General features: G+C 36.4%; 1 protein-coding gene across 11 annotated transcripts in view; it reads right to left on the reverse strand.

Moving 5' to 3' along the window:
• Positions 1-3,137: 3,137 nt before the first annotated feature.
• Positions 3,138-27,561, reverse strand: part of RSPO2 (R-spondin 2) — a 255,326-nt gene continuing 230,902 nt past the window's right edge. For all 11 annotated transcript variants that reach the window (XM_074387050.1, XM_074387049.1, XM_074387048.1 and 8 more), the window contains one exon: positions 3,138-5,027. In XM_074387050.1, the coding sequence (XP_074243151.1) occupies positions 4,912-5,027 (116 nt within the window). In that variant the 3' untranslated portion in view covers positions 3,138-4,911. The remainder of the gene's footprint in view (positions 5,028-27,561) is intronic.

The raw sequence follows: 27,561 nt of genomic DNA on the forward strand, positions 1-27,561 counted from the left end.
ATCTCTGGGTCATCTTGTCAACATATTTTGGCTTCACGTCTCCTTTGTCACCTGTATAACCAATTCTTGGTGTTAAATTCCCTGTTTGAAATTCCTTGACTAGTTTATTTTCTTGACTGCACTTTTATTGATACAGGGATGAATTCAGTTTTGTGTGTATCTGCATATGTTGCTTATAACAGGGAGACTCAGAAATGAAGCAGATGTAAATGTTTTAGCATAATGCCCTGGCACCAAGCAATAGATTGAAGGGTACTGATACTTTTCATAAATGTTCTATTTTGTGAATAAGGAGAAATCAATATTTTTAAAAAGAATCTAAATATCCAATGAAAGATGTCATAGGTGACCAACTATATATAGAATGCTGTGCTGACCACACTTTACACATTTTACCTAACTATATCCTTAAAGTACAACCCTATATATTTTCATTTAGTCCTTAAAACACAGCCTCTACAGGAAGATGATAATGTAATCCCTATTTCACAGATAAGAAAACAGAGTAGAGAGATTAATTTTCACAGGCCACTCTCAGTCTGGATTAGAACTCAGGAACTTGGACTCTAAAATCCCCACTATTAACTACTACACTATAGTTTATAGTTATATAGTGTGTAGATAAACTAGTTTGTATTCTAGATGTAGTTACCAACATAGGTTTTTAAAGATTTGTTTTTTGATTTTTTTTAAATTATACTTTAAGTTCTGGGGTACGTATGCAGAATGTGCAGGTTTATCGTATAGGTATACATCTGCCATGGTGGTTTGCTGCATCCATCCCCCGTCACCTACATTAGGTATTTCTCCTAATGTTATCCCTCCCCAATCCCACCACCCCCTGCTATCCCCTCCCTTAGTTACCCTGCTCCCTAACAGGCCCCAGTATTTGATGTTCACCTCCCTGTGTCCATGTGTTCTCATTGTTCAACATCCACTTATGAGTGAGAACATGTGGTGTTTGGTTTTTCTGTTCTTGTGCCAGTTTGCTAAGAATGATGGTTTCTAACTTCATCCATGTCCCCACAAAGGACATGATTCATCATTTTTTATGGCTGCATAGTATTTCATGGTGTATATGTGCCACATTTTCTTTATCCGCTCTATGATTGATGGGTATTTGGGTTGGTTCCAAGTCTTTGCTATTGTAAACAGTGCCGCAGTGAACATACATGGGCATGTGACTTTATACTAGAATGATTTTTAATCCTTTGGGTATATACCCAGTAATGGGATTGCTGGGTGAAATGGCATTTCTATTTCTAGATTCTTGAGGAATCACCACACTGTCTTCCACAACGGCTGAACTAATTTACACTCCCACCAACAGTGTAAAAGTGTTCCTTTATCTCCCCATCTTCTCCAGCATCTGTTGTCTCCTGATTTTTTAATGATTGCCATTCTAACTGATATGAGATGGTATCTCAATGTGGTTTTGATTTGCATTTCTCTAATGACCAGTGATGATTTTTTCATATGTTTGTTGGCTGCATAAATGTCTTCTTTTGAAAAGTGTCTGTTCATATCCTTTACCCACTTTTTGATGGAGGGGTTTTTTTTTGTTTTGTTTTTTAAATTTATTTAAGTTCTTTGTAAATTCTGGATATTAGCCCTTTGTCAGTTGGGTAGATTGCAAAAATTTTTTCCCATTCTCTTGGTTGCCAGTTAATTCCAATGATAGTTTCTTTTGCTGTGCAGAGGCTCTTAAGTTTAATTAAATCTCATTTGTCTATTTTGGCTTTTGTTGCCATTGCTTTTGGTGTTTTAGTCATGAAGCCTTTGCCCATGCCTATGTCCTGAATGATATTGCCTGTTTTCTTCTAGAGTTTTTATGGTGTTAGGTCTTATGTTTAAATATTCAATCCATCTGAAGTTAATTTTTGTATAAGGTGTAAGGAAGGGATCCAGTTTCAGCTTTCTGCATATGGCTAGCCAGTTTTCCTAGCACCATTTATTAAATAGGGAATCCTTTCCCTATTGCTTGTTTTTATCAGGTTTGTCAAAGATCAGATGGTTGTAAATGAGTGGCATTATTTATGAGGCCTCTGTTCCATTGGTCTATATCTCTGTTTTGGTACGAGTACCATACTGTTTTGATTACTGTAGCCTTGTAGCATAGTTTAAAGTCAGGTAGCATGATGCCTCCAGCTTTTCATTTTTTGCTTAGGATTGCCTTGGCTATGCAGGCTCTTTTTTGGTTCCATATGAAGTTTAAGGTGTTTTTTCCCAATTCTGTGAAGAAAGTCATTGGTTGCTTGATGGGGATAGCATTGAATCCATAAATTACTTTGGGCAGTATAGCCATTTTCACAATATTGATTCTTCCTAACCATGAATGTGGAATGTTTTTCCATCTGTTTATGTCCTCTCTTATTTCCTTGAGCAGTGGTTTGTATTTTTCCTTGAGGAGGTTCTTCACATCCTTTGTTAATTGTATTCCTAAGTATTTTATCCTCTTTGTAGCAATTGTGAATGGGAGTTCACTCATGATTTGGCTGTTTGTCTGTTACTGGAGTATAAGAATGCTTGTGATTTTTGCACATTGATTTTGTATCATGAGACTTTGCTGAATTTGCTTATCAGCTTAAGGAAATTTTGGGCTGAGATGATGGGGTCTTCTAAATATCCAATCATGTCATCTGCAAATAGAGAAAATTTTACTTCCTCTTTTCCTAAATGAATACGCTTCCTTTTTCTTGCCTGACTGCCCTGGCTAGAACTTCCAATACTATGTTGAATAGAAGTGGTGAGAGAGGGCATCCTTCTCTTATGCCAGTTTTCAAAGGGAATGCTTCCAGTTTTTGGCATTCAGTATGATGTTGGCTGTGAGTTTGTCATAAATAGCTCTTATATGTTCCACTGATACTTATTGAGAGTTTTTAGAATAAAGGGCTGTTGAATTTTGTTGAAGGCCTTCTCTGCATCTATTGAGATAATTACGTGGTTTTTGTCTTTGTTCTGTTTATGTGATGTATTGCATTTATAGATTTGTACATGTTGATCCAGCCTTGCATCTCAGGAAAGATCGTTTTTAAAGGACTGCTATTTTGAGAGTAGAACAAAGTCCTAAGTTATTCCTAAATTTATCTCCAAAGTAAAAAAAAAAAAAAAAAAACAAAAAAAAACTCCACAAAAAATAATTTTGAAGTTTTTAATGCACAAAAAGAACATCCCAGAAACAACAGGTATTGACTTACTAACAATGAAGCACTATATAAGGAGCCCCCTCCCCACTTAGTAAATGGGAAAATAGTGTAAATAGACATGAAAGGAGGTGATCACTTCAGGATTAAATGCAAACTCTAAAGTTGTATGCAACATTCATATATGGCTTATTATAGCAATATTAATGATGTATATGACATTTATCATTATTGGTAAGATGCTTTTGAATCCAAAGTTAAACAAAAATGCTGAAGAGGTAGTTTTGCCAATGCAAGGTTAAAAAAAAAAAAAAAAAAAAGGTTTTACCTTGCTTTGTTTCCTCAGAAATCCACAACCATTATTTTTCTCTAATTTTCTCCTGGATCAGCCAGGAAGATAATGATGCTTTTCGAAAAAGCCAATTCCCAACCTTCTAAAAACTGGTTCCCCCAAGTGGACAATGATGTGTTTGAAACAGCTGCTCTGAAAGTCACCAAGGAAGTCTCCATAGTGTTCCTCTCCATCACGAATCTGAAACATTCTGGCTCAAAAGAGACCTGTTACAATCTGACGAGCACTCATAGAAATTCATCCTTTTTTCTCCTAAAATTCTATGCACAGGCTCATGGTAGTAAGTTCTTCAGTGACCCAAGAACATTGATAAATGCCCTGTCATTGAAAGTCAGGGATTGCTTTAAATTTGAAAAAAAAAAAAAAAAAAATTACAGTCAGTCAAATAATGTTTGGAAAATTCTGTAGATGGCCTGTAAAACTCCATAACAAGAACTACAAGTGACTACATGGAGTCCCTCATGTTTTCAGTTGTGTTTCATCAAAGTGATCACATCTTAGACTCAAAAGGGAGTTTGGGCTTCTGATTGGCATATGCCACCTGCTGCTTCATCTACGTGTGTGACATGTGGAATGGGGAAGGTCTATCCAATATACAAATTATTTGACGCTGGTCATTTGATCTATATACAAAAACTAGTTTATCCTACCCTTACAATGAGAAATACATCCACAATGGGGGTGGGGGGGAGTTTCAAGAGGCAACAAAACATTTGTCAATTGCCCAAACTAGAAAAGTAATTACCAGACAATGGGTTAGGAACCACTAGAAAAAAAGTGACATCATATTAATCAGGTATGACTTGTTACACACAAGAAAGCATAAATATACAGTAAGTAAGGGCTTGTTATGTAGTCCCTGCAGAATATATACATGTTAGGGCTGCTGTGAAACTAAGCAGGAATTTCCAGAGCGTATCCTCAGCTAAAAGCAGTTTCATTGCACAACAGTGTGAAGTTAACAGATGCTGAGAATACCACATGGTAACACTAAGCAGATATCCACATAAACGTATCTTTGAAAATGCACAACGTGAGAAATAAAGGTCACAAGTGAATAGCACATTGCCTGCCACACATCTTCTTTCACATAAATAGGCACAAGTCCGTCCTCCAGTGGTGGCCTGAAGCTTCACACCTCTTGCCTGTCTGTGGCGCCAGGACGGATTCTCAGCACACACTGAGCCAAGTCATGGGCTGTGCACTTCCTCCTGCCTTCACAGTCTCCAGATTCAAATCAAAGCATAAATAACACAGGGGCCACGCTGGTGGTGCTTCCTTTCACCATGTTATTGGGAACAGATACTGGGCAGAGCAGCACAAAGGCTGCACACCAGAGTGCAGGAGTGGAGAGTAGCTTTGTGCACTTTTGCAAAAACAAAAACCCCCAAAAATCTAGTAGGTGTGTCTCTTGTTTTACTGGTTAGCTCTGTCTGTAGCTAGGAAGACGCTGTGTTGCTCCTGGGCTCTTTCTATCAGCTTCTTTTTCTTCTTCTTGTTCCTCTTCTCCTTCACCTTTGGTGTTCTCTTCCCTACAACGGAGGAAAGAGAAATGAAGAGATGTCAGAAACGGCTCTTTCTCTAGGAAAGAAAACACAAAAACATTGGGAGTACTGCACAAAGCCCATCTGGAAAACATCACCTATGGAAAAAGCAGCCTCAAAGAGAAAATTGTTCACATTAATTTTGACAGAATAATAATAATTTACTAAATTGGATATGCTGTCTAAAACAGAGACTGATCTTCCTGTTACAGGGAACTGGCATATTGAAACACCTCCCAGCAGCCTGATCCGTCTTTCAAATATCATCCTGCCACAAAAATTCCATTTATTCCCTCCTACCTTTAACAATGCTACCCTTTACTACACATATTTACATCTTTCTACTGCTCCATATGTCAGTGGGTCAAAAGAAAATAAGCATCTATCTATAGCAAACATACCAGAAGTTTCAAACTCCTCTCTCCCTTCCCCATGGGGGGAAAGGAGTCTTGCTTTTAACATTATTTCCACCGTGTTCCAAATACCAATGTATAAAATGACATATGTACAATCATTTATTCTATAAAAATTCATGAGGACATCATTATCTACCTTATGGCTTCTTATCCAAATCACCTGAACAAGTTGTTGTTATTAATGGAGAGCAAGAAGAAAGCTTATGTTTTTCCAATGAACTGGTGATATATATCTACTGGACAATCACACCAAGTTACCCTATTTCTCTTCTTTGCCTTAGCTGTCAGGAAGCCCAGGTTACAAGCTAACTAGCTGAGGTTTTCCTGCATCAGGAATTTTTTGGATGCTATTTCTTTGCTTCTGCTAAATTTTACTTCCTCCATCTGTAGTTATAGTTTCATAGTTTTACTTTATAAGGTCTCAACATTTCTAAATATGTATACATAAGATTTTGAGAAAAAAGAATAAAAGAACATGAGACATCTGTCCTAGGTCTACCACCCTCTTTGAGTTCTAAACACACAGAAATTGTAGGATTTTTTTTTTTTTTTTTTTTTTTTTTTAAGAGCAGAAAAGGACTTGAATGGTCTCCTGCCTTTTGCAGAAAGTAAGTCACCCCTACACACCTTCAGTACAGGGAGACTTTTGTCTCAATGAACAAGACAGAATCCTGTTGGTTGTTCTTCTCTCTTACTTGCCCTATTTTCAATTTTATCTCATGGTTCTACAAAACTTTCCTTTCCCTGTACGGTGTAGCTACTTGATGCCACAGTAATCAGTAATACAAATAGGGAATAGGACATTCAGTTTTGTGCTCACCATCCTTCCCATACCTGTAACATTACATATCCCAGACCCTTTCATTCCAGGCATATAGCTGGCCAATTTTTCAATCTAGGCAATGGAGAAGGAGGCTGATGTCAAAAACGAAAAGGAAACAGACCAGAGTCTATGGAGATACAGGCATTAGGAAACCAGAGTCATACGAGGTTAAGGCAGGCCATAAGATTTCTAAATAAGGTTGACGTTTCTTATTTCTGTTCTTTCTGATCAGAAAGGTTCTGTTTTAAGGATGGAAAACAGGCTTAACTCTTCAAGACCTTAGTACAGTGACTGGCACTTAGTCGATGGTCAATAAACATTTGCTGAACAAAACTTTTTATCAAAAGAAAAAAAGATTTAAAAGAATAACTTATGTTTACTAGGACACTGCATTAAAAGAATGAGAATATATTCATGCCCCCATATTAAATTATAAAGGTCCTTAAAGCTAACTTCTGCTTCTCATTAAATTCTGGCATTAATGTTATGATGGCATTTTGCCATCTTGAAACATAGTTAATCCTACCCAATGAAACCTTAGTTTAAGCCACCATTAATCAAAGCAATGTAAAGTTACAACTATTTAGTAACACTATCTCTAATGATGAGACACACAGAAGGAGGGCAGAAAATGAAATACTTAATATAAAATAGCATATTTTAAAAGCTTTAATTATAAAGTGTTATGAAGAAGTTTCTTAGTTCTGTATGTTCTCTAAATAACAAATCTTTAGTTTAAAAAATCATTGCTGACTACATTTTAAATTCATTTGGTTTAAGCTTAATTGATATAAAGCTTAAATTTATTTTAAAAGCAAATCGAAATTAAGTGAATGGAAAAATAAAGCTTATATCGCTAGATATTTAAAATGTGTTCTGCCAGAATAAAAATATACTGAATATATGTTATTTAAAGAAAGCTTTTCACATTCACAATTTCAGTCCTTCATGTAAATTATGTAGTTGAAAGTTAAATATGTACTACTTCCACGAACAGCAAATCCATGCAAAATAACAGGAAAAGCTCATTTTAAGATGGCCAGTTTTATGTCATTTACCCTATATATTATTCTGAAAACTGTCAATATTAAATGGTTCTGGGTTTGCTGGCTGATACGATATTGTGTAATAGGGAAGTTACTCAATACTTGCATGAAACAGTTGGTATCCTGGCCAAAAATTCAGCAATGTTTTTGAAAGCTTATTAATGTAAAATGATTTTTTCTTGTACAATTATTCTGTTGGCAGTAAGCTAAGTGGTACCAATTCCAACAAGCAATGTTTTGGGGGCCCTAATTACAAACCTAAAGATTTTCCTCAGAAGTCTCTCTTGAATGACACCTCTGTGCTATTGTTTGGTTGGTTGGTTTTGTTTTTGGCCAGTCCCATTTCTCACATAAGATATATTGCAAATACAGAGGAATTAAGATGGTTAGCCAAGATTTGACCACAGACAGGCCTAAATTAACTGAAAATATTTTGTGGTCCATAGTAGTTTGTTCTGACTTGAAGCCCAGCTCAAAGTAATAAAAGAATACTAAAATGCAGCATAACATACAGAAAGGATCTTTCATACATATTTTTCAGGTTCTAAGATTTTCAAACATGAGAAAAGAAACCAGTACGATTAAAGCTAACAGAAAATATATCCCCATTTTTACCTATGTATTTGAAAATATGTTACATTAGACATACAAGCATGCGAATCTGTTTCTGCTTAATTTCTTTACCTCTGTGGACACGGATTAGACTTGGAGAATGACTTCTAGACTTCAACTGCTGCACATACCCAAGCATATGTATTCTGTACAGGAAGTATTTAAAGATACATATGATGCCAGTCACGCAAGGCATAATTCACGTCATGAATTTAACTTTCATTTTAATTCACAAAAGAAGATTTGGAATAGATACTGCCCAGGATCAAAAAAATAAAAATAAAAAGATTTGAGCTTTAGGAGATTGTCAACATCCAACATATCCAACTCTAATGACAAAGTCTGCATATCTTTATCCCTAGTGTCTTGAGAATGCAGTGGCTTTGACACATCATACCTAAGGGAATCTCTTTAAAATCAGGGCAGATCTTTTCAGCACTGTTACAAAGATGCAAGAAGATGACTGGTCCCGGTTATTACCGTTTTTAAGGAAGGCAATGCAATGTGGTTTAGAGAAAGGCTACTTCTGGGAAGAAGAAAACCTGGTAGCTAGGCACAGTCTTGTAACTGAGACGTCTTGTAACTGAGATGTCTGTCTGGCAAGGCATATGCATGACTCTTAGTCTCTGTGTTTGTTGAATGAAAATACTACAGTTATCATTCACTGTAGAAAGTTATGAGACACTATGTGAAAAAGTTATGTCCCTAGGATGAAAGGAAGATATGTAAAATATCACTGGCAAGACAAGATTATCCTCAAAATGAACAAAATAAGAAAGATACTATGTCAAAGCCACATTCTAACTGTTGTAATGACACTGACTTGCTTACATGTGGAAATGGTCCAAGAGCATAACCTATCAACTCTCCTGCAGAGAAAGATGAACAATTCCTTACGGAAATACTGCTACCATCCAGCTGTGAATTGCTGCTATTAGAATCAGAAATAGGGTAGATTATTTTAAATCAATATATAGGCTAGTCACAAATTACATGAAGCTATGCAAATGCCAGCTCCACTGCCAGTCAGACACCGATTTCATTCTTCCATAAACTCTCAAAGTCAAGGAAAGTCTTCAAATGCTTTCTCCTCTCACTAGGTTTAGGTAAGAATCTTTCCATCTTTGGAACAATTTTTCTTGTACACCCCTGAGAGTAAGGCACAGAGGCTGTCTAGAGTTTCCATAATGCTAAGTGTTTCAAGAAAGACTTTGGGGGTAAATATATTGGAAGAAAACTAAAGAAAAACTTCAGTAGCTTTGACTATAAAAGAGATAAAAGCTTCTCTCTAAATATAGGTGTATACATAATACATTCACATATATATGTACATATATAAACACACAAGCCAGGGAAGGTAAGGCACATTTATGACAAATGTAATTAACTGAAATTACTGTTGTAGCCACAACTGGGACAAAAGTTTGTGATGCTCTGACTTGAAACCTGAGCTTCACTGCATTATGAAATTCATCATGGAGACTTGGAAATCACCTCAAAGAGATTTAGTCATTCTTCAAAGCCACTAAAACTTAGAGACAAGAAACCTGTGTAACCAGCAACCTGGCAGATACTGCATATTTCAGAGAACCCGCTGGAGGCAAAACATGGAATGTTTTACTTTCACATCTAGAGTCACAAGGACTGAGTAGTAAACGATGAATAGCATTGGACCATTTATTTTTTTCATATGGGCAACTTGATTTTGCCCAAGAATGAGTAGCAAGAGAGATTTATTTAAGATTAGCAATTGTCTAGAAAAACAACTGGTTTCCAAAATTTTTTCAAGTTCATATAAAAATAGACAAAAGACTTAAACACAATTCATAAAAAAATAAAAATAGGTAATATATTTAAATAATCAAATCTCACAATTGAAACTTCCAAATAAGATGAGATGCCACTACAAAGATCCTTAAAAGTAAAAATACCTAACACTTATAAGAATATCTGGAGACAGGCAACAGGAGGCATTGAGAATATAAAAATGATACATCTTTTGTGAAATGCCATCTGGCAATGTATACAAAAGTATTAAAAATATTCATGACTTTTGACTCAGATCTAGGATTCTATCCTCAGAACATAATCTAAACTTGGACAAAGATTTATTCACAGGGATCTTTAATACTGAAAAAATTGTAGCATACTTAAATGTCCTGACTACACTTTTTCATGACCTCTTTTTATGATTACTGAGGGAATAAAGTGTTTTCAACTATGAATTTAAGTATTTTATATTTTAAGTAATAGCAATTAACTTTATATCCAGGAATACTACTGTTGCATATCACTGAAACTTATCATAAATGGATATAAGAAAAAGCCGTAGTACAAAAGCATTCGTACTGTGATGGAAATGATAGTAAGCAGATTCTTTTGTGGAGTGATCACTTGTAATTAGATCTGAGATATAAAAGCTTAAAAATTATTGGCCTAACCACTTCAGACATTAAGAATGGAGGTTACTTCTTGAAGCTTTTTTCCATTTAGAAAGCAGTCCAAGTAGGCAAATACAAAGAGCGGGACTGGGATCTACCACACTATGTCCTATGTAGCCTAAGATAAAAATCCCCCCACTGTCCATAATAGTTCAGAATAACACATTTATTTTAATTGACAAGTAAAAATTGTATAGTATATAATGTGATATTGTGATGTCTGTATATAATGTGAAATGATTAATTGAGCTGATTTTTAAATTTACGTTTTACTTACATAATATAAAATGGGCATATTTTAATTTTACTTACTTTAATTATTTTTATTTTACTTATTTACATAATATGATACATAAATAAAATAACAGTTACTTATTTACATCAATTCTGTAGTCAGAAGAGAGAGTAAGGTAGAAAGAGTAAAGGAAATGAATCAACTGTGGCTCTTTACTGACAGCACAAAGCTCCTTAAGAGGCATTTTCAGTAACAACCATTTGGTTCTCTAGAAATACACCTCTTCTTTTCACTAAAAAGGTTTCACAGATAGCTGTGTTTTAAAAGGACTGGCAATATCTAATCCTTAAATAATGGTTTGCTATCATTTTCTTTAAGAAAAATTAATCTAGAGACAAAGCAATAAACATTAAAGTATTAAAAATAATAACAAGCCACCTACTAAGGATAGTTTACTGGGCATCTTGAATGTCAAGTAATAACTTAGAACATTTTCCAAAGAGTCACTTAGTCATTTAATCTTCATAAAAGAGCATGTGCTTTAAAAATCTACATACTATCTAGAGATAACTTACAAGAGCTGTTCTTCTTACAAGACTATTGGTTGAGTGACAAGTGTCCAAAATAAATGACTTCTCTAAATATACAAATGTGACAATCATTCAGAATATCAGGATTCAGAATACTTACTACCTGCATAGGTTTACACTAATTTGTAAAACTAATTCAATAAGCCAATTTAAATGGGAAGCCTAACTGTTACTATTCTTTCATCTGTGAAAATGTACCATATTTTTGGCCTAAACAGAATAGTATGAAATGGTTTCTTTTGTCTTTAAGACTTCAATTCTTCTTATAGAAGACATTTTATTAGGAGTTAGATCTGTTACTCATTTTGTTGACAGGAAGTCCCATTTGGTTTTGAAATTTTATTTCATGTTCAAAATGATGGAAATTGAAGAAAAGCTAACCTTGAAGATCACCTGAACCTTTATTAATGCGCTATATCACCACTAAGGTTTCCTGCACATGGCATTTCAAAAATTCCTCATTTTACAGCTCTGAGGAAAATCACTGTTCAAGTATATGACATGGCTTTTAAAGGGGCAGTAAGAATATTCCAAAATCTCTTTCAGCTCTCTTGAAGCATAGGGACCATAAGAAGGGAATCTGAATGGGATTTGGGCTTGTTTCTTATAATGTTGATCACTCTAGTTGATTTAACGTAAACTCTCAAATCTCTAGTTCCTCAAAGAGAAACATAAAACAGTTTTAAAACATAAAACATAGACAGGATTCTATGGTGTTTCACATAGGTGAGCACAAATGAGATAGTTTTAAAATTATCTGAAATTATTTTCATAAATACTTTAGGTTAATTGTAAAGGACAAAGTTTTCCGAGTAGTAGAAACTATAAAATAAGACTTTACTATTTCTGTGTGAAAAACTAAATGCACAATTTTACCACAAGGGGGCAACAATTCACTTTTACTGTAAGAGTACTGGTGAAGAGACGGTTTTGTTGTTGTTTTTAATGTACAGGGCAACTCTGGGGCTCTAATTTCTTAAATACCTTTTTGAACATCCATTGGAGGCTTTATCTTTCTTCTAACCATAGGTAATCGCTTTAGTGGATCAAAGATTAAGTAACAAGACCAAAGAGCTGCACAAGGAAAAAATTTACTTGCACCACTATTAAAAAGATATTTGCACTAATGAGAGAAGAAAATTAAGATGTTAAGTCTGCTATTCAAATAGTGATTTAGGGGAAAAGCATTTATTCACAAATTCTGGTTGTCTCTTTCCATTTTTTTTTTTTTTTTTTTTTTTTTTTTTTGAGACGGAGTCTGGCTCTCTCACTAGGCTGGAGTGTAGTGGCACGATCTTGGTTCCTGCCTAAGCCTCCCGAATAACTGGGACTACAAGTGTGCACCACCACGCCCAGCTAATGTTTTTGTATTTTTAGTAGAGACAGGGTTTCACCATGTTGGCCAGGATGATCTCAATCTCCTGACCTTGTGATCTACCTGCCTCAGCCTCCCAAAGTGCTGGGATTTCAGGTGTGAGCCACCATGCCCGGCCAGTTTTCACTTTCTTAATGGACAGTTAAGCTACCTGCAAATAACAAGTTCTTATCTTGGATTCCTTATTTATAAGAACAGAGGAATAAAACTGCAAATGATCTTGACTATCTTCTGATGCAGAAAGTCACAAAGATTTGACGCTATCACATAGATTTGACATCAAGGATGAGAGCTGGTTGTTCGGTGGTGATTCCTGACAAGTTGACCTACCAGCACCACAATGAGCTGGATGCACTGGTGAGGGTGGAAAGACAGCAAATATACTAGGCATTTGGTATGCCCTGCTGTAGTCCACTCTGCAAGGTGATTTAGATATGAAGCATTGGAAGCACAGAAGATCTAGAGTGACCTGCCCATGCTCCTACAGCTAATTAGAAGGAAAACCCTGTGCTCCAAGCCTAGTCATGCTACTCTCTTATATACTTTCCCAACTCTAAAGGTCACTTGATAAGAACAGAGAGTCATTTTTCAAGTTAGAGTCATTCCGCAAGGAAGGCAGAGAAGCACTGAAGATAGTATTACCCTAACAGAATTACACAAAAAAAGTCATTGACCTCATCCTAACTATGAAACTCTGTATCAACTGATAAATATTGCATAAATAACAACTTATAAATAACTTATGTTTTCTATAAATTTATACTGCATTGATTCATTGCTTATTCTTTTTCTTACATCTTAGCAAGATGCATTCTACCAAGTTTCCTAAAGTAAGGTGAGATCATGAACATTCCTACTTTGTACCAGGCCCTGTAAGTGCTTTTTTTGCATTTTCATTTAATTGAATGTTGTGGAGGGGGGAATCAGTAAGTACTCAAACTGTGCTGCCAGAATGTCATACAGCTACCTGCCTTAAATATCAGGCTCATTTGGCACACCTAAAATAAGTAAGAAAAAACATCAGGTTTGCAGAGAAAATGATTCAACTGTTTTCATTTGATTAGGAGGTATGGGATAACCAGAAAAGAATTAAGTTCCTCCATGGCTGACTTCATACTATAAGGGAAGGTACCTTTTAAGATAATTCCATTAGAACAAGAAAATGTAATACCTTCCTCTTGGTCTTAAATCAATAACCATTAACTAAATGAAAAACAAAAAGTAGTAGCCCAAGAAATGACATGTAGAAATGTCATCATATTACAAGCATTTATTTAATATGAATTCAGCACAATTTCTATGGAATTTGAAAACACACAAGTGAAAAGAAAATAGTGGTTTATACATTGCAGCTATATAAGATAATGAGACTGGGTATGGTACACACCTCTAGTTCTAGCTACTCAGGACCCTAAGGCAGGATGATTGCTTGAGCCCAGGATTTTGAGGCTGCAGTGAGCTATGATCATGCCACTGTACTCCAGCCTGGGTCACAAAGCAATACCCTATCTCTTAAAGAAAAGGGCAATGGTTATTGGTCCAAGCCAACACTCAACTAAGTGGCAGGTCTTACATGAACACAGTCAACACAGGATAACATGAGGGGATGTATGCTCCACCAAGGATCATAAATGCATTCCCTGCCCTGTGCCCTGTAGCACTTTGGACTGTCCTCATTCTCATAATTACCACCTTCAATTGCAATTTTGTTTGGCTGTATATCATGGCTACTAGTTTGTAAATATTTAAAAATAGGTGGGGTGCAGTGGCTTATGCCTATAATCCCAGCACTTTGCAAGGCCAAGGTGGGAGGATCACTTGAGGCCAGGAGTTCAAGACCAGCCTTGACAACATAAGGATATCCCATCTTTATTTTTTAATTTTTTTAATTAAAAAAAAAGATACAATTTAATGTGCCATAGCATCCTTATTAGACTTTCCAACAATCAAATTACAGATATTTATTTACATTCATTTCAACTCAGAGTTGGAGCAAAGCTATAAGGGTTACAGCTAAACATTGAAAGTGGTCAGGAACCAAAGCCACAGGGTCTTTGACATCTATTATAAAATCAACTCTCCTTTCCTTCCCAAGGTCCCCTCATGGCTTCTGGCCTCAACTTCAGCTTTGTACATGGTCTGTGTAGGCTACACTCTATCCCTGATAAACCCTGTGACTTTTCGGCCTACCTCCCTCTTATAATAGCCTCAGTCCTCTTTTGTCCCAATGGTATATTCCCAAGAGAGGAATTCAACATGCTTTAGTTGCCACGGAGCCATGGATGCCTGAACAGCTCTTGGATGAATCACTCCCAGGCCTAACCTGGAGAAGCAGCAGGATATAACATGATTCTAGCCTTGGAAGGCATCTAGAATACAAGGTTAAGAACATGAGTTTGGGGAGCCAGCCCCAGATTCAAAGCAGAGTTATGCCACTGAGATACTAGAGATCTTGGACTAGACACTTTTTCTAGTCTAGTCCCTTAGTTCCCTCATTTATAAACTGGTAGTAGCAATGGTGCCTGCTTCAGCCTTGCTATAAGGAATGAAAGAGAATATGTATAAAATTTCACATATTATACCTGGCACACAAATGCTAAATAAACTATAGCACTATGTAAGGTGCCTTACTTGTATTATTTCTCATCCTTATGGCAACTCACAAAGCAAGCATTATTTCCATTTTGTCAATGAGGAAATAGGCTTCGAGTAGTTAAGTAAATAGCACAAAATCACATAGCTCAGCAGTGATTCAAACCAACATCTGGCAGAATCTAAAACCTGTACTCTTTCCACTATAGTCTTTGGATCCCTTGTGCCCAGCAAAATGTCTTTGATATGTAATCATTTAAATGACTGCTGAACAAACAAATTAATAAGTAAATAGTAGACTGGAGAAGGGCATCAGCCTCCCTGCTCAATCCCACACAATATCAGGGTTCCCTTGGGTCCCATTAGATCCCTGATGGGCCTGGCCTACAACTCACGTTTCTCAAATCAGTTATTCCCTGGGGTTATGACATTCAAAGCCTCAGTTTCCCAGGGTTAAGCAACACATTTAGCAGCTCCAACTCAGTATCAATAGTGTGCCTGTGGCAAAACTCAAAACCACAGGATGCTTATTTTTCAGCTCAAAGTCAGAAAAAGTTTAGACCTGTGGTTCCAAAAGCCAGTTCGCAGGCCAGAGGTAAAATAATCCTCCAGGGAACATAAAAAGATGCCCTAGCCATGTGCCAACTCCTGAAAGCCCAGAATTTTTTTTCAGTTTTACAGATGACTTAGTGCAATGTTAACTGCATACAATTCTAGAGCATAAAGTACTGCTAAAAGAGTGTGCAAACCTCTTTCTGCCTGGACTCCCTTCCCTGGGATCTGTTTGTATGCGATGTTCCAAGAAGCAAGCAAGCAGAAAGGAAGCTTCCAGTGTGGGGAGGCAGGTGCACACCCAGGGATAGAACCCTTATCTTTATGTTCTGTCTGAGGTGGTGCAGGTCACTTGTGCTGTAGCAGATTCATCTCTTCTGTGGACATATTCCAGAAACTGGAGTTACTCTACAGAGTATCTCTATTCAATGAACAGGTTCTTTTTGAAAGGCTATCTAATTCGTCTGCAAAAATTCTAAAGAGACCAAGAAAATTGCAGTTGAAAAAAAGATCCAATTTATAATCAAGTCTGGGGCTTCTGTCTAATTAGGGGATGCAGAGTTGGCCCTTCAAAAACTGGAAAAATGAGAAAAGTACCTCAGTCCCTGTGACACAAATACTGGTGCTATCAAGATACCTGCTGGATTGCAGAAAAAAAGTCAAGAAAAGCCCACTACAAGTTTTTTTTCTTTTAGAAAGATGCATTTCTTCCAAATTATTAAATAATCAAATAAGTGTAAGTAGTGTGACAAGTACCAAGTGCTGAACCAAATAACTCATTTCATATTAAAAATATCCCTATGAAATACTTTATTCCTTTATTTTTTTAAGTTTACTTATTGATACATAAGAGTTGCACATATTTTCATAGTACATGTGATAATTTAAGATTCATATAATCAAAGAAAGGTAATTGAGATAAATATTTAAAGTGAAAGATGTCCCAACTTTTCAGAAGAAGAACCTAAGGATCAGAGTGGTAAAGTAAACCTAAGGTAAACCAGGCAGTAAGTGGTAGAGTTGGGATTTGAACTCATGCAGTCCGGTCCCAAAGTTTACCCTCTTGTCCATTATAATACTTATGTAAGTATAATCCTGAGGGGAAGGAGAGAAAAGAAAGGTCAATGTTACTCTCTTCCCTTCAATCATAAACTCTTGCAAATCTCTGATGACCAGTGATGATGAGCATTTTTTCATATGTTTGTTGGCCTCCTGAACAATGAGAACACATGGACACAGGGAGGGGAGCACTACACACTGGGGTCCGTTGGGGGGAAATGGGGGAGGGTCGGGGGGGTGGGGAGGTGGGAAGAGATAGCATGGGGAGAAATGACAGATACAGGTGAGGGGACGGAAGGCAGCAAACCACACTGCCAAGTGTGTACCTATGCAACAATCTTGCATGTTCATCACATGTACCCCAAAACCTAAAATGCAATTAAAAATAAATAAATAAATAAATATCCTTTAAACTCTGAAAAAATAAATAAATAAATAAATAAACTCTTGCAAATCCCATGAACTGGTCATTCCTTTAAGTGGCTGAACCATTAAATTCATAAAATGAAGACTGGGCCATTAGTGGTTTGATACTAGGATAACCAGTGGTATATTTTGTTACTCTTACAAGAGAAAAAAAGTAACAAACATTTGCCAAAATAGTCTCTATCCACAAGATGAGACAAATCTTTTGGACACTTTAGAATCTTTGTCAACCACACAAGTAGAGGCAATGGAACTCTAGCATGATTGGCATACCTCATGATTATTAGAGACATCACATTTTCAAGGTTTTAAAAAAATCTACAACATTGCTGGATTATCTTGATCCTAAATATCTTTGTCTATAACTACCAAATCTTAAAACAGGAGAACATCGTTAATTACCTTTTACAAACAGCATAATTTAATGAAATAAGTTCATGTCCTCTCAACTGAAAATGACATTCTATTCTCCACAAAAAGTATAGAGATTGTTAAACATACAATAGAAACCAAAATCAAAGGACGCTACTACACACACATATACCCACACATAAAAATGCAATAAATATCTTTATTTATTTACAGAAATACGTTTTCCAAGTATTGCTTATTGTCATGCTTCTATCAGTATGTTCTTGTCCATTTTACTTAACTCAGGTGTTAAAGCATGAGAAACCAAAAGTTTAGAAACATTTAGAAATTTTTAATGTAATGAAAATTATTTAAAATCAATCACCACTGAATCAGAGGTGTCCAACAAGAGATTCAAATTCCAAACTACCGTAATTTTAGTAAAAGACATTACCTGGAGTTTGACATATAAAGAACATCAGTGACTTATGATGAATACAAGACAAATTTTCCATGATCTTAGCAGGACAGGCTCAAGGACGTGTACTGAAACTTGAGCTAAATTGGTCAGTGCCTTTGAGTTAAAAGTGTATGCCAGTAACAGTGAACAGGAACAGTCTAAATAAGATGTGTGCTGTGGAAACAAGATGGCCACTGAATATTCACCATGCTCAAATACTGCATTCTATTTGGCTTTTGATGATTTAAGGCAGCAGATCCAAATAAGAGTACCAAGAAAAATCAAAATAATCATAGGCACTTTGAGAAGACTACAGAGAATGCATTTCAAGAAACAAAAAAAGATGTCACTGCTCACAGAATAGGTTAAAAAAATACCTTTTAACATTTCTATTATAAAAATAGAAATGTTTTCTACTGTTTACCATGTCATTAATCTAAAACAGAATTGCAACTACAAAGCTGTAACATAGTCATAGTAATGCTTTTCTGTATTAGGAAAGCTAGAGACTGAGTTTCTGAGAACAGATGTGAAAAAAAAAGTTTCCTCCTTAGAATTTTCAAAAATCAGGTATCTATTTTCATTACAGTAGCTTAGAAATCAGAAGGAGTGGCCGGGCGCCGTGGCTCACGCCTGTAATCCCAGCACTTTGGGAGGCCAAGGCAGGTGGATCACGAGGTCAACAGATCGAGACCATCCTGTTCAACATGGTGAAAACCCGTCTCTACTAAAGATACAAAAAATTAGCTGGGCATGGTGGCACGTGCCTGTAATCCCAGCTACTCAGGAGGCTGAGGCCGGAGAATTGCCTGAACCCAGGAGGCAGAGCTTGCAGTGAGCTGAGACCGCGCCATTGCACTCCAGCCTGGGTAACAAGAGCAAAACTCCATCTCAAGAAGAAAGAAAAAAAGAAAAGAAATCAAAAGGAATGAATTAATGAATTAAGAAACCTGGAAATTGCTTGTAATCAATTTGATTCTAATACAAAACAGACAGAATTTGTGGGTACTAAATTGCAAAGAAGATCAATATGTAAATGTATTTTAGGTGCCTTTATGTTTTCTTAATATTCCTGTAGCAAAATTTTAAATTCCAGTAATACAATGCCCAGGATTCATCATCTAAATGTTTTATTAATAGCCAAACTGGTTCTAACAGCCAAATTTGACTAACATATATCTTTCTTTGAAAGACAACTGCAGCTATTTTAATGGACTTTCATTGAATCTTAAATTCTGGGTCACTGAGTTTCAGCAGCAATTAAGTAGGAGACCTTATACAATTGCCTTAAAATTATGGAGACTATGCACAGTTTCCCTGAGATGTGTATGTTTTTTTGTATTCATATGTGCATGTGTATTTAAAATACACTTTTCCATAGAATGCTTTTGTGTATTCATATGTGCATGTGCATTTAAAATATACTTTTCCATAGAACACATCTAGGCATATTGTTGAGAAGACAGTTTACTTCTACATAAATGTGTAAATAGAATTATAATTTTAGGATTATGACTAACAAACTGCAAATATTAAATATTAAGGCCAAAAATTCTAGAGATTTAAAGATTATAGGAGACATCCCATAAACATAGCCCTATTAAAGGGTATCTGTCTGTAGCTCCATTCTGGGGTATCTGGGCTGGCGAGTGTCCTAGGCTCTGCCAAGACCTCCTTCCTTCTGACTGGATCTGTAGACCAGAGAAGGATGTCTGTCTTCTGTCGTGGTATGGCTTTTGGGAGGTCTCAGTTGGCTCTCCCTAACTAGTAGAAAGAGTCATGGCTTGAGAGACTTCTCACACAGGAAGATTTCAGGGCGATTTCTCAGATGGAGAATAGGAGGACAGTTTGGAGGGGGTACTCTTGGAGTTCTTAGAAGGCCTCTGACCTTTTCATCTTTGTGTGTTTGTATATGTGGAGCGGATCTCAGAAGGAACTGCTGACAGTTCAGCAGGTCTAACTCAGAGAACCCTCCTTATTTGTCTGGTCACACTCTGTGAGCCCTGAAGAGACCTCAGCAGGTCTGTCTCGGGGTGACTATCCACTCTTCGCAGTGACTAGTGTCTGTTTTGTTACATGTATTTTGTTGGGATGAAAAATGTTAATGTGATTCCCCACACGTCCCGTTGGGCAACATCTTGCAAAACTGATAATCTTGCCTATGGTTCCATAAAACAGAAAAGGGTAGGTTGTAAAGTGTCTTGAATCCCACAAACACAGCACAGTGAGCAGACTTATCAAAAGCTGCTCCATTCTTCTGGAAGCTATAGACAATAGAAACCCACAAACTCAGTATGACAGCAAAAAAGGATAAAAAAATTCTTATCAGTCAAGTTTCTGCTTTCTTGTGCTATGTGTACAGTAAACATCACTATTTGTCTCCTCTACAAGGGTTTGATAGAAAAAAAAAAAAAAAGATTTGTGAGACTAGTCTTAGGCTATGGCAAATCTGGTGCATTTTGTGCTAAGAATCTGTCTTTCCGTAATGGAGAGAGGGGCATCACAAGATAGAACGTGGGTTTGGGACCCTATAAGCCTGCTTTTCAAGGCAACCCAGCAGACTGGTCAATTACCAACTTTTCTGTGGATCCTTGAAACCAACACCAGATAAAATTTCTCTGTCTTGTTTTCTGTCTTTAAGAACTTAACCTTGTGACCACCTGAGCATACTTTCCCTTGGTTTCCAACATCCAGAAGACAGGAATTTTGGGGTTTATGTCCTAGCCTTACAAATTATCTTGAGCAGTTAAAAGCCTTTGCAAGCTCAAAATGGACTGCTCTAGATTTATTCTGGCAAGAGTGGTGGACACAGCTAAGTGCTGTGTAGCTCAGGAGCTAAGGCTTTGTCTTTTAACAGTGGTGGCCTAGTTTCTATTTTTGGCTTCTGGAACGATTCCTTTCTGGTTTGCTATTGTGTGACTTTTACATTTATTGCGGGTTTCTCCCTCCATGGATGGCTTCTGATTTCCCGTCTTGAATTTTCCTTTCTCTGTAGTACCCTTGAAGACATCTAAATATTGTTTTGTTTTTCTTAAAAAAAGAAAAAAGAAAAAGAAAACTGCTAACCATCTCTTTGAGACACCTTATGCATCCATAGTTAAGTTATAAACTTAGTTAAAACTTACCAGTTTTATGTGGGAAGTTACCTGTGGTAGAATTCAAAAGCCAGAAATAGGCTGGCCTGGCTAGTATCTGGTAATAAGAGATTTAAAGGGATTTTTTTATAGATAATAGAGCTCTAAGGTTAAAATCAGTTTAGTTAAAATTGGATATCCAGTCTATAGATATATTTAAAAGGCCTTTATGTTTTTTCTTTTCTTGTATCTTATTTTTCTAAAGAAAAAAAAAGTTTTTCTCCTCAGTTGACTGAATTTTCTCCATTTTGTCTTCTTGCCACTCTTGATGTCAACATGAGAGAACCTAATATAAATTCTAACAGCCTTGGATTCCTGGAGAAAAGCAGAAGATGTACCACTAACCCCATTCCGGAAAAACTCCTGTTTTCCTCATGGAACCCCAGGAATTGAAAAAAAAAAAAAATCCTTCTCAAAATCTAAGTGTCTGTTCTATTTTGCATTGTGTTATCTGATGGTTTTGAATTTGGAGGTGGTATCAAAAATTACTTTGCATTATGGGAGAGCTTTTAGCCTTGATGTGTAATAAGCAGGTAGGAAATATGCTTTTGGGGATGGCTAATGGCAGTTATGAGGGGAATACTTGGCTCTTTGATGTTTTGATTAGAGGAGCATGCTCTCGGCCACTTGGAAGGTATAGAAACATCCCCAACCCCCACTGAGAGATTGGACTCCCATGGGGAATGAGCTGATTACAAAATGGGCTGGTTTTTGGTTGCCTTGCAATGAAATGCATGGCAGAAGCATTATATTACATTGTCTTCTCCTGTGATATTTCTCTCCTTTTTGGGGATCCAGGATCCAGTATAAAATGGCACCCTTAACTCTGGTGAGCTGTCTTTGCCTTCCAGCTGAATCTACTTATTAGGCCCTATAAACTGCATGCTTTCCTGGCCTTGTTTCTCTAAGAGCTTCACCCTGAAGCCAGGAATCCAACTAAGAAACTGGCAAATGAAAAATCGTACAACTACTGGATCTTCTATTTGTGTGTGTATATGATGTTTATATATAAACAAGCTCTGATTAATTGGCTTAGAAAAATAAGCCCTTATATCAAGTATTTTGTCAAAAGAAAATAGAAACTTTAATACCTTTTTGTTCATTTGACTTTGCAGTGTAGACAGTTGGTCTAAATTAAGGTCAGATATCAGACTTGCTAAATGCTTTAAGTCATAACCTGCCTCTGACTTTTCAAAAATTGTTCAATTTACTTACCATGGAGCATTAGATTCTAGATGAGACCTAGTGGCGTGTGGAGTTAGCCATGCTCCACCTAGTTACCATGCTGGAAAGAATCAGACCTTATCTGCCTGATGTCCTAGGCCCCACACCTAGTATATAATTAAAATCACTTACTTAGCAACTTTTAATTTCAGTGAAGACCTGATAACAGTTAACACTGTAACACGTAATTGAAACTACCTGAGAAACAGTTTTACATACAATGTGTATAACAAAGTAGAATATGTTTTTGGTAAAAGATTATAAGGAGGCATGGGAATATGGCTTTTGTTAAAGGAAATATAATTTTATCTAGTTTAGAGGGTTTTGAAGATGTCTTAACCTAAAAGAATAACGAGACAAAACTGAAGAATTGAGTAAGAGAAAAGAGTTGCTCTTGTAAAGAAAGTTCTGTGGGTATAAGCAAGTGGGCTAAGATTTGAAGGGAACTGTTTAACTGTTTTTCCATAGGTTAAACATTAAAATAAAAGCACACTAATGAGGGGCCAGAATCTCAGCCCATGTGCCCAAATAACATGGTTTTCTTAAAAATTAATCTGTTGTTTAACAGAAAATTGTAGAGTTCTAAAAAGTTTATGAAAATCTTACCTTATCGTAAAACTAATTAAAACTGGATAGATTTGTAAAATTTTATTTAAAAACTAGCTTTAGCATTAAAGATGTAGTAACGTAAACAGACAATTTTGTTTTCCCTTTTGAAAGGTGTTTATGCAATATTAAAAGATTATGAAAGGTTTTTGTTTGCCCTTTTGGGTAAATAGCTAGGGGAAAAAAAGAGAGAAGAGAGATTCAGTTGGCCGTATGCTATCTTCACTGGGTCTTGTTTGGAAAGCCAAGTCTCTTCTATCAGAGTAGAGCTTTTTGCCTTTACAAGTTTTTTGAGGCCAGGCAGGTGGCTCGTGCCTGTAATCTCAGCACTTTGGGAGCCCAAGGAAAGTGGATCAAATGAGGTCAGGAGTTTGAGACCAGCCTGGCCAACATGGTGAAATCCCATCTCTACTAAAAATGCAAACATTAGCCGGCCATGGAGGTTGGCACCTGTAATCTAAGCTACTTAGGAGGCTGAGGCAGGAGAACTGCTTGAACCCAGGAGGCAGAGGTTGTAGTGAGCCAAGATCACACTAGCCTGGGTGACAAGAGCAAAACTCCATCTCGAAAAAATTAAAAGTAAATTTTTCAGTTACCACTCCAGATAATTGAATAATCTGTGATCTTATTTTGTGAAATCCAGTGTTTTAAATCTTTGATATTTGACAGCCTTTCTAAAATCAAATTATTAAGTATGTCATTTTCTGGCCTATTTTTTTTTAATTGCATTTTAGGTTTGGGGGTACATGTGATGAACATGCAAGATTGTTGCATAGGTACACACATGGCAGTGTGGTTTGCTGCCTTCCATCCCCTCACCTGTATCTGTCATTTCTCCCCATGCTATCTCTTCCCACCTCCCCACCCCCCCGACCCTCCCCCATTTCCCCCCAACGGACCCCAGTGTGTAGTGCTCCCCTCCCTGTGTCCATGTGTTCTCATTGTTCAACACCCACCTATGAGTGAGAATATACGGTGTTTGATTTTCTGCTCTTGTGTCAGTTTGCTGAGAATGATGTATCACGTATTTGGACTACTTGGTATAAAAATCATACAGGAAGCAGTGTCAAATAGGAAATGATGTTTGGCTTTCTTTGGGGTATATTTGTGTAAATGTGTTACTACTGTATCTTCCAAAATAATTCTGATGACTTAGTGCATGTTATTAATAGTTACAATTGTTATGTAAAATTGTTGTATGCCACAGAAGTAACCAAAATTCCTAATCAACTGTGGCTTTAATAATGACTGTTCTAAGACTTTTTGTCATCCACAATTGGTGTTTTGTTCCTCTTCAAAAGGTAGTTTATAATCAGATATAGGACTTCGATGGGTGCTCTTAAAATGCAGGTTTCTACTAACTTTGGAGAATGTGACATTAGAATAGAGAAAAAGACTTTTGGTACTCTCATGGAGAGCTGAAATCTTCATAAATGTCAAGCAGAACAGGAGTTAACTGAATGGACTGAACTAATAGACAAGTAATACTTAAAAAAAAAATGCTTTTTTTGCTTAAAACATTGTTGATCCTTTTTGTTTTCCAGAGCCAAGAAAATGTCTTTTGAGCTATGTACAGTTTTTAACAATTGAGTAAAATATACTCCTATGAACAAAACTTGGAGCATATTTATTTCTTTCTACCTGGTTCCTCCAGAATTTGGAAACTATTTACTAGTGTTCCTGGTATATGGCAGTATAGTTGTTTTCAGAAGTGCCATAAAAATATGTTTTCTTTTATAATAGGATACAATTGGAGAAATTGGTTATTTTACCAAGGCTTTGACTGGAATGGTATGCTTTCTTTAAAGAATAAGAGTTGAGTCATAGAGTCAATAAGAGCCCCTTGAGAAATCTGTCCTCATATCTTGTCTGTACAGTCACTGTACAAGGTTTCTGACCTGTGATAAGTAAAGAATGTCACTTTCTAGCAGGACCAGGAGCCCCAAGTTATCTTGGAACATCAAGAGGAGAGGAATTTACCCAACTCATAGATATTTAAGGATACAAACCCATGGTTTGCCTCAGCTTTTAAGAAGTCTTATCTGAGATTTCTTACGGAACAGAGTCCCATTAAAGCCCATTTTAAAAGCCTATGTGAAAAAATAATTATTCTTACTGTACCTTATGCACATAATCAGACCAAGTGCAATAAGACTAAAGTTTGTTTTTTAAACAAATCAGTTCCATCATGATTTGTTTTTAATAGAAAATGAGGACATGAGAGAGAAAAAATATGCTTCAAAAGAAAAACTATAGTATGTATGCCTGTTGTTAGCTATTCCTGAATTTTTTTTTTTTTTTTTTTTTTTTTTTTTTTTTTGCAGTTTGGACTAAATCCTAAATTCTTTGTGGGCTCTGAGTACCCAGACCAATGCCTTCAAATCTTTACTTTTAAAACTGGGAATTGCACTTCTTACCCTAGTTGGTACTAAAACTACAGATAACAATACTAACACCTTTGCCATGTAGGCCTTGGAAACGCAGCCCGGACTGCATGAGTTGTCCAGACAAGTTACAAAGTGGTTTCACTCCTCTCATCTTGGGGTCAACATCTACCCTCACTAAGCCCCTGATGAGCAGGAAGAAGTTAGAGCAGTTGTCACCCTTTTTCTATCTTCTTTAGCCAACACCTTAAGATTAAGGCATTATAAAACCCAAAGGGAGGGATTGAAACTACCACTGCAAAATTATAACTGAGATAGTAAAAAAGATTTTACCTAACCAACTCCAACTTGCTTCTAACCTCCATGATACCTTTGTTTATTCCTGGGCCTAGGGTGAACTAACTGAGACAAACTTAGTTTATAGTTTAAAACAAAGATGGTAACAGTTCTTTCCTAAAACAAACCTCACTCTTGACTGGGGACTACACTGCCTTTGTAGAACTAAGAAATTAGCCACAGGATTAGAAATTACGATTTAGGAATCATGTAGCTGGAAGCTACAGATTCTGATCCTTTGGAAACTGCTCCTAAGTTTGGGGCTTGAGATATTTTGCGGACCCTGCACTTGACAGATCAGCTGGCACCAACCACATTGATAAACTGCCTCATCTGACCTTGTGGCCCCCACCCAGTAACTGACTCAGCACAAGATAACAGCTTCAACTCCCTATGATTTCATCTCTGACCTAACCAATCTGTACTCCTGGCTCACTGGCTCCCCCAACCCACCAAGTTGTCCTTAAAAACTCGAATCCATGAGTGCTCAGGGAGACTGATTTGAATAATAATAAAACTCCACTCTTCTGCAAAAAAAACACAAAGTTACAAAATTTTAAAAAATAAAAATTATAAGAAAAGTTGCAGAATTGCTATAGTAAAGTTTATGGGTGAGATTCAAAACTAATCACTGCTACTTTTCTGGATCTGATGAAGAACATTTTTCAATGAACAGCAAAGCTTCAAGGGTCTAGTTTTTTATGCCACAAAATAAGATGAAATAATGCCTATTAGCTAGGATCAGGGCAAGACTTAACGTCTCTCTCCAAGTACCTGTATATATAAACAAGATATGGAAATGACCAAAAATATGGATGAGGCAGGTTATGTGTTACCAGGAAGATAAAGAGGGAGTGAGGGAAGAAGGAAGCAAGAAAGATGCCTGCCAGATGTGAAGAGTTGACTTTCTTAAGGATGACACTGTAATTACTATGGCTACTACTTAATATTCATTGGCTTAGGGCATCACTTTATAAATACTTTCTCACTTGGTAATTCACTGAGATCACAAATATGTCAGGTAAACATTTTATTCATGATAGGATGTGAGCTTTCAAATTACTTGTTAGGGCTTATAAATTGGTATAAAGATTGCTTTGTCATTGATCTTATCCAAAAGGTTTCCATAAAACCAACTCCAAAAAGACTAAATCATAAGGAGGTTCTAAAAACATGATCCTCTAGGAAAGTCTTCAGTGGAAATGTTAAATGTTGCAATATTTGGATCATATGACACTTTAAGTCATTCAAGTAAAAAGAAAAGTAGGATTCGAGCATAAATCCCCTTACATATTTATTCCATAGAACTCCATAAATGGTGCATTTCACAATTTGAGTACATTGAGTGATTGAAATACTGTGTTTTTTCCATTAAAATGATGAGTGTTTTCCAGTACCAGACTTTATTTTAGAAGTAGAAATTAAGACAAGTCCCCATTAAGGGTTTATGAATGCATAATGTTACACAGGTAATGAGTTTCTTCCCCAAATGCCACTGTGGGAATTTTACATACTACCTGTATATGTATGCATTCAAAATTAAGTGCAAGAAGGTAAAATATAAAGTAGATTAAAAATAATGAAGTTTTCACGTATACATCTGGGTTAAATGGTACAACCTTTCTATAATGCAATAGACAGCTGTTTTAAACTTTTTCAAAAAGTGTGTACCTTTTGATTTTTTTAATGCGATTAGAGGACTCTACCATGAGAAAAATATTCAAAAGACAGGAAAGGATTTTAGCACGAATAGTCACTGCAGATTTATTTATATAATCAGACATGGACTCAACCTATGTGAAACAGTGAAGGAAATATTTGATGGGTACATTATACCCTAAAATAGATTATACAGCTATT

The sequence above is a fragment of the Saimiri boliviensis genome, chromosome 15 (genome assembly GCF_048565385.1).
Source record: "Saimiri boliviensis isolate mSaiBol1 chromosome 15, mSaiBol1.pri, whole genome shotgun sequence".
NCBI classification, from domain to species: domain Eukaryota; kingdom Metazoa; phylum Chordata; class Mammalia; order Primates; family Cebidae; genus Saimiri; species Saimiri boliviensis.